The 12614-nt window shown below is 45.5% G+C and overlaps 1 protein-coding gene and 1 long non-coding RNA gene across 7 annotated transcripts in view; one reads left to right on the top strand and one right to left on the bottom strand.

Moving 5' to 3' along the window:
- RYR3 (ryanodine receptor 3) overlaps nucleotides 1-12614 on the top strand; it is a 570624-nt gene that overhangs the window by 492828 nt on the left and 65182 nt on the right. For all 6 annotated transcript variants that reach the window (XM_082452325.1, XM_082452326.1, XM_082452324.1 and 3 more), the window contains 2 exons: nucleotides 5377-5697; nucleotides 7959-8199. In XM_082452325.1, the coding sequence (XP_082308451.1) occupies nucleotides 5377-5697; nucleotides 7959-8199 (562 nt within the window). The remainder of the gene's footprint in view (nucleotides 1-5376; nucleotides 5698-7958; nucleotides 8200-12614) is intronic.
- The window catches only part of LOC309656284, a 374358-nt gene continuing 365097 nt past the window's right edge, over nucleotides 3354-12614 (bottom strand). Inside the window, exon 6 of the long non-coding RNA XR_014261241.1 lies at nucleotides 3354-3655. This is a non-coding gene — a long non-coding RNA (uncharacterized lncRNA). The remainder of the gene's footprint in view (nucleotides 3656-12614) is intronic.

Here is a 12614-nt window from a genome sequence, read left to right as displayed (position 1 = left end):
ACGTAAGGGAGCCCCACAAAGATATGAGACTCAAAAGCCAGCCCAACAATTGAGGTTTATACACCATCCTGATCTAAGGAAAGGGTTAGGAGTCTGGGGCTTCAAAGGGGGTAGCAATTCATGGGAAAGTGAGAAGAGGAAGGATTTGGTAAACAGTTTGCCCTGCCATGCACGTGAGTCTTTCAGAAGAAAAAGTAATCTCGGGCAAGAGCTCTCTTCTGGTACAGGCACTTGTATCTAAGGTAAACTTTCTTTATAAATGCAGATTTTCCTTACGAAAGAGTAACTCTGTTTTCAGACACTCTCCTGGGTCTGCAGTTTCTTAAAAATAATCAGCTCAAAGTAATCCCTCTGCCAAAGGGGCATATTTGGGGGTGGCCCATTCTGCTCCCCTTCAACTGCAGTGACACAGTTGAGTAGTGGCAGCAAAGACTGTCGGGCCTGCAATGGCTAACATATTTACTGTCTGACCCCTTTATAGGAAAAGTGTTCCCACCCCCTCTTCTAGGATAACCTAGAAGTGGAATCCAAGGCAGGTGGTAAACCTGCTTCTGGAGGGTAGAAGAGAGAGTCCCCATGAATGGATGAATTGTGATCTTGCTGAAGGGCAATGGATTAGAACAGAGGAGCTTCCAGCAGGAACCTTGAATGAAGCTTGGACTCCATCTGGAAAGAACTACAATGATTTGATGCAACATGAAGCAAAAATTACCACACCATGGGTCTGGTCAATATTAAGAAAAACAGGTCAAAAAAACCATAGTAAACCATTTCTAACCAGAACCTATCCTATTCAGAACCAATATTTTCTTAAAATATCGATGCACAGTACCAACAGATGACGAGACTGTGCATCAATTCCATTTGGTTCCAGCCCCCTTTTCAAGCTACCATGGGTCCTAAGGGTTCTAGGAGAGGAAAGGTTCCTGTCACACTTTTCTCTGTCACCACTCTTCTTTCCGTCTAAGAATCCAGAGTACTAATAAGCCCTGGTGGCTTTATTCTCGCTTGCTTTCATTACTTCAGATAAAAGAAGCACGTGACCCCCAGAAAGAATGACCAGGACAATTTAGACAAGACTGTTTAAAGTTCTCTCCCTGAGCTAGAATACAGTGGAGACTAGTGTCCTCAGAGCTCGTCGAGAGAGAAGCATTGCCAAGATGCCTCCACATCCCAAAGTCTCACATGGAGTCTCTCAGTTAATTCCCCAGCCCTCTCAGCCTCATCTCACCCTTCCTCCCCTGTCATGGACTAGGAAAAATATAGTTCCAACCTTGTTTTTCTCTGCCGTCTCATGATTCCGAATGAGTCACATCTTGCAGCTAAAGTAGGAGCTGAACAACTGAGCAGGCTTTGGCAAAGTTGAGGAAGGGCTGTGACATCTGTAGGCAAAAGCAAGCTAAAATGTTGCTCTCCAACTCCAGAGGGACATGGGTCCAGGCATGACAGCGCTGGATACTTATACGTTTATTCTGCTCCAACTGTGATTCAAGAAAAAGTGTGTCTCTGTGTATCACCAACGTGTAGAGCTTGCACCTTGGGAAAGAGAGAGACCTACTCTGCTCTTGAGCTCCCAGAGGTAAGCCCGTGCGCCACAACTACTGAGCCTGCGCTCTAGAGCCCGCGAGCCACAGCTACGGAGCCCACATGCCACAGTACTGAAGCCCACCCACCTAGAGCCCGTGCTCCGCAGCAAGAGAAGCCACCGCAATGAGAAGCCCGCACACCGCAAGGAAGAGCAGCCCCCACTCGCCGCAACTAGAGAAAGACCGTGCACAGCAACGAAGACCCAGCGCAGCCAAAAATAAATAAAATCGAATCTTAAAAAAAAAAAAATGAATCAACAAAGACTGAATGCTGACCATGTGTATGGCTGTTGAAAAGTAGAATGTACACAAATACTTATTCTGGGATAACCAGGTTTGCCTGGAGCCAGAGAATGACTGATGGTTTGACGGACTCTGAGAAGGTAGACTTCATTCATTATACAAAATAGGTGGCCTGAGGGACCAAGGAGGGAAAGGAATGTGACAGATAATGTGACGTGACAAATGATGTGAGTCTTTGGTTGAGAAATACAATATGAACTGATTTATCAAGGCTTCAGTCAATTGGGCGTCTCTATTAACAGTTGGTGTTTTGCCAGCAGAGTTACTCATATTAGGAACTCTTCTCTCTTGTAATGTCCTGGAGCATTTTCTGACTCATCCAAAAACTGGAAAAGGTTTAATACTGTTATGTGCTAGATAAAACTAGATAAAATCTTTGGTTATGTGTGGCAGTGGTCTATTAATCAGAATATGAGATTGACCAAAACATCCTACTCACCAGCCAGTTTACTTTCCAAATCCTTATTGGAAAAATCAACCAGAGAGAAAGGAGGTCCAGTTTCCATGCAAGCTGTCTGCCTGTACTACAGAGATGGTGCTCTCTGATGCTGGCTTCTTGAGGGAAGAGCTGCTTGGTGAAGAAAATACTACTTTGGAATCTAACTCAGTGGTTCCCAGTGCTTCTCAGACACTAGCATGTATTAGAATCATTCGAAAGGCTTGTTAAAGAATGCCAAGTCCTGCCCCTAGAGTCTCTAATTCAGTAAGTCTGGATTCTGAAGGTCCTAACAAGTTTCCAGGTGATGCTGCCACTGTGGGTGGGAGGATTTCGCTTTGAGAACCACTGATCTAGCAGATGGAAGGCCAGTGTGTTCCAATGGTCCCCTCTTACATTCTTGTGTCTGATTCTAATAGGACCCAGCTGAGCTCTTTTTCAGGTAGATAACTCAGCAGCATTCATTCTGCGGGTTTATTACGTGGCATTTGAAGAACAAAACACCAAGTAAATCACAAATGTTTCTTCCCCTCGAGGACCAATTACATATAAATAACTTTTAAAGGTCATTGTAATGACTCCAGTGAAGCAACCTCAAGCAACTCTGTGTTTCTCTTAGGTAGGGAAAAAAAAGTGCCCACGATGATGTATTGTCGATGTGACATTTAAACACACACATGCCCTGAGCCTTCTCACGTGTAATTTTATAGCAAACAGTTGTAAACTCAGTTGCATCTGTGGCAGTTGGCATTGTTCTGTGTGCAGAGCTTGAAGGTAGAATGTTTGACTGTACTGTTCGTACCTATTGATTCTGACACTGTATGTGTCAAATGATTTTGTTTGTGAGAGTCTCCCCAGACCCCCAGGTTGATGTCACCCCTGATTCTTGTTGCTCTGCAGCAGGGTACAGGCTGGACTTGTTCTCTGCAAATGACCAGCATTGGCAGTGGATCGTGTCTAACCTGTATAATTCCCTTACACTGTAAATCATAGGAGTTCGATGTTCTTTGGCTTTCATGCTACTAGTCTTTTTTTTTTTTTTTTTTTTAATTTATTATTTATTTTTGGCTGTGTTGGGTCTTCGTTTCTGTGTGAGGGCTTTCTCTAGTTGCGGCAAGCGGGGGCCACTCTTCATCGCGATGCGCGGGCCTCTCACTATCGTGGCCTCTCCTGTTGCGGAGCACAGGCTCCAGACGCGCAGGCTCAGTAGTTGTGGTGCACGGGCCCAGTTGCTCCGCGGCATGTGGGATCTTCCCAGACCAGGGCTCGAACCCGTGTCCCCTGCATTGGCAGGCAGACTCTCAACCACTGCGCCACCAGGGAAGCCCTACTAGTCCTTTTGAATTGTTTGGATTTAAAGGACATTGGTTCACTCCTAACTTCCAAGGAAGAGAGATCTGTAGTCTTCTACCTGCCGAAAGGCCATACCGATAGCAACAGAAAATCACAGTTAGGGAAAGGGTGTTAGCACCTCACAGGGCCTGCTCCATAGCAGGGAGGCTCTTCCAAGTCCCTCACTGTGCAGCTGCACACCATCTCCTAGAACCACTTGTAACAGCTACAGATTCATTGTCTCCAAGGCAGCCAGGATTATTCTGGATCTCTGCTCCAGGCAGGACAATTATGACAGAAATCAAGACAATCCCTTCAATTGGCCCATATTCCTAAAGGCCAAAGAATTTGCAGTGGCCTCTTATTCATTAACCCTTCCATTCCTATAGACTTAAAATCTAGAAAAGAGAGAGACTTCACACCAGCAGTAACCCCATGGCAAAGGGCCTGCGGGCACAACCCAATTCACTAAACGGCACATTTTATTTGAAGTTTCTGCTCTGTCCTTTGAAATTCATGAGAACTTTACACTTTACTTCTAATATCAAAAAGAATTTCCTCAAATCTTCTAGTGGATCTAATAGGCTCCACTAGTGGATCTAAAATGCACCACATTTTCCTGTTGCTTCTCTGACTCCCTAGCCCCCCGGTGTCTGATGCTTTGGCCCCACTGTGAGAAGTTTGGCCCGTGGGTGGAGTCTGCAATGAGCTGCCTCCCAGGCCCAGGCGGACCCTGGGGGCTATGACATAAATGGACGCTCTGCAGAGCTTTTGGCCTGTGCTTCTTTTCAACCATGCCCCGCCCTGCCACTCAGAGCCCTTGTTTTCGTCTCACCCATCAGGAACCTCAGGATGTTTCTTGTCTTCTCCTCCTGTCTTGGAGGGAAAGAGTGTCCTTTGCCTTAAGAAGAACAAGACAGATATCCCCTTGGCTTCTTCTGTTTGCTATTCTTGTATCTGACAACGTTTAATGTTGAACTCTGTCATCATCTCATCCTGTCTTTCCTCGATCAGTGAAGTGACCTCAGTCACTCAGTGTGAGGAAGAGATAGGGCTGACTCACTATTCCTTGCACATAAATCTTCAGAAACAAAAAGGTTTAAGTGAATGACAAGAGGTCTTGGCAAAGGTTACTTCAGGTCATCAGTAACTTCTTTTGTAAACTCAGAAATCAATGTATGTGCAAAGCTTTCTTCCCCGAAATTTCAACTGGATGGAAAGTGTTGTCTCTGGTGCAGCTGAAAGAATCTTTGATGCAAGATGTTTCTTTTTCCTTTTTGAAACAGTACAGACATCCAGGTGACCGAACCACAAATTGGCAACTCAGCACCGATGGGTTGCTTTTCTCCTCCTAGTCCTGCCTTTCCTGCAGTGCATGCACTGAGGCCAGGATGGAGAAGCAAGAGACTGACTGTATCACAGAGAAGTCTTATGAAATGTCCCTCGGCCATGTATCTGTTATGCTCCTTTAAGATTCAGTTTAAGTGTCTTAACCTGAATATGACATCTAGAAGATAACCCAGCCTCTGGAAGCTTCAGTCTTTACAAAGGCAGCAGGAGAGCAAAAGCTCCTCTGTATCCGGAGCTTACTTGTTTGAGGCTCTGGGGTGGAAAACTATGTCTAAAGACCAAAGGAGGGGTGGACAGAGAGAGAGAAGGTTGCACTATTTGTGCTTTTGAATTACTGTCCCTTTATTCTTCCTGTACCCTCTCGGTCAGTTCTGGGGATGCCAGACACGGTGGAGGAGATGTGCCCTGACATCCCTCAGCTGGAAGGCCTGATGAAGGAAATCAACGACCTGGCCGAGTCAGGGGCCCGGTACACGGAGATGCCCCACGTCATCGAGGTGATCTTGCCCATGCTGTGCAACTACCTGTCCTACTGGTGGGAGCGGGGGCCTGAGCACCTGCCCCCCAGCACAGGGCCCTGGTGCACCAAGGTCACCTCTGAACACCTCAGTGTCATCCTGGGCAACATTCTGAAAATCATCAACAACAACCTGAGCATCGATGAGGCCTCCTGGATGAAGCGCATTGCAGGTACCACACATGCCTTTCCTCCCCGGCCCCGGCCCCAGCACCAAGATGCCTGGACTCTCTTTTCTTCGCTTAGTCTACCTTTAAGCTATTCCCCCTCCCCGCACTTAGTTATTTAACAGTGAAAAGAATTGACTTATTCCCCTGTAAAGCTTCCTGGAGCAAATGCTCCTGCCTAACTCCCCAACTAATCCAGGTCCCTCGAATCTCCAGGAAGCCCTTCTTGATAAACTCTACCCGAATCCCATGATCATTACTTATTTGCTTTTGGTACTTAAGAATTCCATTTGCTCTTACAGTAATAATTGTCCATATTTTCTTGGTAAGTGATCCTGCGTGTTTTCCACACGTACAAAACTCACTCCCATCTGGGCTGTACTGTAAGTTTCTAGCATTTGTATTTCACGTTATGCTTCCTAAGACACTCTCTAACTTAGGTTCACAGTAGCCTCACTTGGATTTCCGTCTTGTTTTGTACTCCTCCTTGCATGCAGTAGGCTCTTAATGAATGTTGTTAGCTGATTTTCTGCTCCTGAAACAACTCCAAAAGAGGAGAGGCTTGGAAAATTAATAACCACACTTTCCACAGTCAGGAAACCATGAATATTTTAGTGTCCTCTGTCAGAGAGTCGAGAAGACAGAAGCTAAAGCAAAGTCATTGCCTTTGAGGGACCTGCAGTTTTGATGGACCGTAGCTGTTTCACCCCTACAATCTCCTAACCATAAAACACAATGGTGGGATCAGTGGTAGCTATTAGCTTCCTGGACAAATGAGTAGATATTCCAAGGAAGAAAACTTCTACCCCCTTCCTGTCTCTGAAATGAACTTCAAATTATAAATACTTTGGGTACTGATGGCTCCTAGACAGTGTAGGCCTCTGGGAACATATGAGTAGATAAAGTTGGCGTTCCTTTCTTACCTATTAGCCCAAGAATATTGTTAACCCTAAGGCAATTTGTTGAGGAGCTCTAATTTCTAAATCTGGATTAAGGGAAGGAAGGTAATCGAAGGATGGACTCCCTTAGCTTCCCCAGTGGTGCAGTGGAAAGATGTCACAGCACACTGATGGGAACTGAACTTGACCTGTTATTTCACAGGTGAACCCAGATCTCATTCAGTTAGGCCACTTCATTCCTGGTGCCTAAACAAAGTCCATTTTAAATAGCAACCTCAAATCACCCATATCTGGAACAGCCATTCCGACTCCAGGTCCAAAGCAGAAATGCAGCCCGGTGAAGGCTGGAGTGTGAAATGTGAGCCATCACAGTGTTGTTTCGACCTGTTGGTTAATGCTTCTCAGCAGAGAACTGTTTTTGCCTTCTCTTTCTAAAACAGCCTTATTTATGAAAGCAAAAAATAAGGTAAAGTGAGATTAAAAAGAAAAAGTGCTGGATTATAGGCTGTTTCCAATTGAAACGCCCTACATTAAAGAACCTTTGAAATACACAAAATACGCAATGTACTTTGTGAATGGTTCATGACTCTTGAGAATTTTATTTCACTTATCTTTAAATAATTACTCTGATTCTCATCTTTATTATGAATTAGATCAATAGGATATTCCATTTAAGAAACTCGATGAGACATGCAAGTTTTATCTTTCTCTTCAAGAAGGCTGGACTCATAGTCGCAGGTCCCACTGATTGCTTGTTTCTGCTCATTGACTTCTAGTGGCCACCCCAGTCTGCCTCTCAGTTTATTATAGATGATAGTAGTTTCTCTGCTTTTCTCAGGGCCCAGAGGAGTCCCCAGGCAGTAGGTTGGCAGTTCTCAAGTCCTGGGGGCTGAGAACTGTGGTTGGGTCCATATATTTTTAACAAGAGATTTTTCTATAAACCAGAAAGCGTAGTATTGAGTGCCTACTCTTGACTCAGCACAGTGTTGGTTATTATGAATAAAAGGTTTATAATCTAGCTAGTGAGCTAAAACCAACATGAATGTACTCTAAAATGAAACAAGATAGTCTGTTATGAAGAGCTCAGAGGTATAGCAAACGCCATATGTGAAGAGTTAAAGGGTGGCAAGGTTTCCCTATGGCCTAGAGAAGCAGAACAGGAATAGAGACCTTCTCCTGTAGCTCCACCCCCGCCTCCAGCAACTGAGGCTTCATGAGATGGAAGTGCCAAGCAGAGGATGAAGGAAGGGCAAGTGCCATCCTGAGTTGATGGCTTTTCACAGCCTCACCTTTGAGTATCACTTCTTTCCTTTCATCGATTGTCATAACATGCACAATGAGGGGGAGGCCCTTTGTTTGCAAACACAGTGTATGCCCAGCCAATCATCAGCAAGGCCAGGGCGGACCTGCTAAGAAGCCACTTCATCCCAACTCTGGAGAAGCTGAAGAAGAAGGCTGTCAAGACTGTGCAGGAGGAGGAGCAGCTGAAAGCCGACAGCAGAGGGGACACCCAGGAGGCAGAGCTCCTCATCCTGGATGAGTTTGCCGTCCTCTGCAGAGACCTCTATGCCTTCTACCCCATGCTGATCCGCTACGTGGACAACAACAGGTACGGAGGAGGCCTAGGCGAGTCCCCAGGATGGAGAGACGGTATTGGGTTTTGTTACAGGTGAGAGAGGGAGGTCACAGCTGCCACCACCGGTGCCCCTCCCCCACAGAATCCCCGGTGTGGGACCTCTGGGCAATGCTTTTCCTTGGCCAGTGATTCTACATGATCAGCGGCATGGCCACCCCTTCCATCTTCACAGGCCACCACAGGGAAGAGGGAGTTAGTCGAATAAGGGCAGCAGCGACCCACTTCTGCCCCTCTGCTGCTCTGTCACACATTTCATTCACCAGACATTACTGACTGTGTGTCAGGCACTGTTGAAGGCATTAGGGGACAAGAGAGAACAAAACAGAAAGAGATGTTGGCCCAGGGAGCTTTCATTCCGGCAGGAGAGTGGGGCGAGCAGACAATGAACAAAATAAATACTTGCATATTTATAATATACTTACCTATATACTTATATATTTACTTATACACTTTACTTATAATTTACTTATCTAAGTAAATTATACAAGCAAAGTAAAGGGAATTAGGAGTGCCAGGGTAGCAGTTTTAAAAGAATGTTAACTGAGAAAGCGACATTTGAACACTGACCCGAAGGAGGTGAGGTCGGGAACCCTGCAGGTCTGGGGAAGGGTTATGTTCCCAGGAAAAGGAAGCATCTGGTGCAAGCCCTGAGGGAGGGGTGTGTGTTGGGATGTTCAGGGCATCACGAGGAGGCCAGTACAGCTGGAGGAGAGTGAGGGGTGAGGAGAGCAACAGGAGATGCCCGAGAAGCCATCTTCTCTCCACGGGGCCAGGGCTTCTCCTCTGAGCGAGATGAGCAGTTGGTGTAGGTTTGAAGATAAGCTGTGATGTGATCTGACTCAGTCTTTGAACGCTGTGGTGAGGGATCAGGGCAAATAAGGAAGTGAGGAGACCGGCCGAGAGGCTCACGGTGACCCAGTCAAGAGCTGAGGGTGCAGAGCGGACTCGTGGTGCCAGGGCTGGGGCAGAGGATGGGGGGCCCGTGCGTGATGGGGCTGGGGTTTCCTTTCAGAGTCCTGAAAATGTTCTGAAACGAGATAGTGATGGTCGTACTAAATGTTGCTAATGAGTAATTTTATGTTACGTATATTTTACCACAATTAAAAAGAAAAAAAAAAGAGTTGGTTGTGGCTGGGACCAGGCTGGTAGCAGTGAAGGTTGACAGAAGATGTCAGATTCTGGGCCTGCTTTTAAAGGTAGAGCCCTTGGGACCTGCAGATCGGGGATAAGAGAAAAGAGGGGAGTCAAAGATGACTCTGGGCAAATGGAAGGATGGAGTTCCCAGCAGTTGAGTTGGGGAGGATTGTGGATACAGAAGTTTTTTTAGGGCAAGATCAGGATGTCACTTTCAGTCGTATTAAATTTGAGTTTCCTCTTCAATACAGAAATGAAAATGTTGAGTGGGCAGTTGAATATATGAGTCCAGAGTTCAGGAGGGAGGTCTGGTGTAGACATGAGAATTTGAGAGTCACCTACACGCTGATATGTGGTCTTTGAGCGACATGAGACTGGATGAGATAAATAAAGGCTTGAGAGGGAGAGGGAAGAGTTCTAAGGACTGAGCCCGTGTGCTCAGGTCAGGCAGAAGAGAAGGATCCCGTGAGTGAGACTGAGAGGGAACCACCAGTGAGACGGGAGGAAACCAACAGCATGTTGTGTCCTGGACGCCAACTTCACAAGGGATTTCCAGGAGGAAAGAATGATGATGAATGAAGGTTATTGGTGACCTTGACAAGAGCAGTTTCAACAGAGCGATGGAGATGAGGACCTCTTTGGAGCAGGTTGGAAGAGAATGGGAGAAAAGGACTTGGAGATAGCAGTACAGACAACTTGTTCAAGGAGTTTTAACTGTAAAGGGGAACAGAGAAACGGGCTGCTAGCTGGGGGAAGAAGTAGGCTCGAGAGGAGAGTTTTTGAGATAGAGAAGGTGCTTGGAGGTTTGAGGAGGAAGGAGGCAGGGCCCAGGGAGAGCGGGAGAGCGGGTGGGCCAGGGAAGTGGGTGGGGTCGCCGGGCTGCATCCAGGGCCCCACTTGAGATCTGCGGTCCTGAATTTAAAGTGGGACCCGTTGGCAAGTCGTGTTTTTCTCCAGCCAGTTTGGCTGCCAGGTACAGGCCCAGACTGGGAAGAGAGTTGGGGCTTTGCAAAATGAGTGTGACGAAGAAAAATGGGTTAGGGAGTTGAGGGTGTATATAATAGGGTAATTCTAACGGTTGGCCATGGAATTTAAGCTGGATGAGGGGGAAATGAAGGCATAGTAGCCTGATGTTCATGAACAGGCAAAGGAACAAAGGACTGTTGGTCCCAGGGGAAGGCGAAGACCGAATAGATGTTTTTATTATACCACACCCTCTTAAAGCTTAGAGGCCTAAAATGTAAGTTTGGGAAGGTTTAATTTTAAAATACTCCATTGTAGATACTGAAAAGACCTAGGGATATTGGGGGGAACGTTGCTGACTTTTTGAGTGGTATGCCATTCTGTCATGGGCAAGGAATAGGTCTGGATATGCCCATTTTAGCATTTATTTCATATGGTAAATTGTACTTACTGTTTAAAATATTTACTTAAGATTACTTATATTTAGCTTTGCAAAATAAACATCTTACACACACTATATATAAGTGTGTGTGTATGTGTGTGTGTATGTATGAAATTCCTTACCTATCTGGGGGGAATTTTACTGTCTCAAAAGAAATCCTGCTTTCAGGGTCATCATTTCAGTCATTTCTGATAACATAATTATGCTAGCAGGTTAGCGAAGGAATTTGTCAGAGTTTGAGGTGCAAACAGAAATGAAAGTAGAGTAAGGTTGCCCCTGGAATAGCTCTTTAACTGCATTTGTCACTATTGACGATCAAGATGCAAGATAGAGTGTGTTCCACTTACACGTTGTTTGACAGTTGCTAAAAATGGCAATGCCAGAGAGTCTTAGAGATCATCATTAATTCATTCATCCCCGCTTTTCAACCCTTTCTTCCCTGAACACCAGGGAGCATTATGGCCATCTGAGCCTCGCTTAGAAATCCTTCCTTCCTGTGTGTGTGCCTTTACCTCCTTCAAGTTCTTTCTTCACCCAAAAGAACTGGCTGGCTTGGAAGCACGGGATTGTGGAGTTGGCAGGAATAATAGAGGTCAGCTCATCTTACCTATAACTGGATGAATCAATACCCTCTTCCCTTTTCCTAGCGGTGCATTTCCTGCCTGATTATCCACCACGGTTATGGACGACAGGTACAGCCATACTGTGCGTGTCTTCCCATTCTAGTTTCAGACAGTTAAAGCCATTTTTGTTCAACTCTTTCTCATTCATTTTTTTTCTTCCAGTTTTATTGAGATGTAATTGACACACAGCCCTCTGTAAGTGTAGGGTAGACAACAGAACGATTCGACTTATATACATCATGAAATGCTTACAATAAGTTTAGTGAATATCCATCACCTGACACAGATACAAAATAAAAGACATGAAAAGGTATTTTTTCCTCGTGATGAGGACTCTTGGGATTTACGCTCTTAACTTTCATATATAACATACAGTGTTAATTAGATTAATCATGTTGCACCTGACACCCCCTAGGACTTATTTATCTTATAACTGCAAGTTTATACCTTTAGCCACCTTCATCCAATTCCCCTTCTCCCCACTTTGAACGGTTTTTGAGTTCAGATCTGTATCTCCTATCAACTCTGATTTTGCTCTCTCGAGCCACACAAAACTACTCCAATCTCTCTTGCGGCAGCTCTTTAAACATTGAAGACAGCCATCTTGTCCTGTCCTCTCCTGTTTTCTCTCGTCATATTAAACCTTTGGACTTCCTTCAGCCCTGTCACAACAGTGTTCCGAGTCTCTTTGACATCTGAAACAGTCTTCTGAAGAGAAGCTTCTGTGGGTCAGTTTTGAACCTGAAGCTGACGCAGAATAAGCAAGAGCTCCAAACGTGCCGTGGCCCGAGCAGGGCGAATCAGGGCTCCATCTCCTCATGCCAGGAGATTATACATCAGCATAGGTTCAACAAACCTCTCTACACAAGGCAGCAGCGTCTCAGCCTCCTTTCTGGAAATCAGACACACTCTGAACAGAAACGAACAACTTTAAATAGTACGATTTTGGGTGAAAACCCATCTCACAAACTGTTGAAGGGAATCCAAGTAAATCCTGTGTGGTGACCACCTCAGGCTGTATCCTCTACAAGAGGCTCAGGAACAAGGCAGAGATAAAGCTCTTACCTCTTAGTCAGACAACCTGACCGTGAATATAGGAACATGGCTTTACTTTCTTTCAAAACCTGATAACTGGCTTTACTTTCTTCGAAAACCTGCTATGTTGGCATTTTGACAACAGCAGTCTAACTCTCCTGTATTCTCCTGCTTTTTGTTTCTGTTTTACC

Source organism: Balaenoptera physalus (assembly GCF_965194825.1).
Source record: "Balaenoptera physalus genome assembly, chromosome: 2".
In the NCBI taxonomy this organism is placed as follows: Eukaryota; Metazoa; Chordata; class Mammalia; order Artiodactyla; family Balaenopteridae; genus Balaenoptera; species Balaenoptera physalus.
Note: the sequence above shows the minus strand (reverse complement) of the source record. Positions and strands in the feature narration are given on the sequence as shown.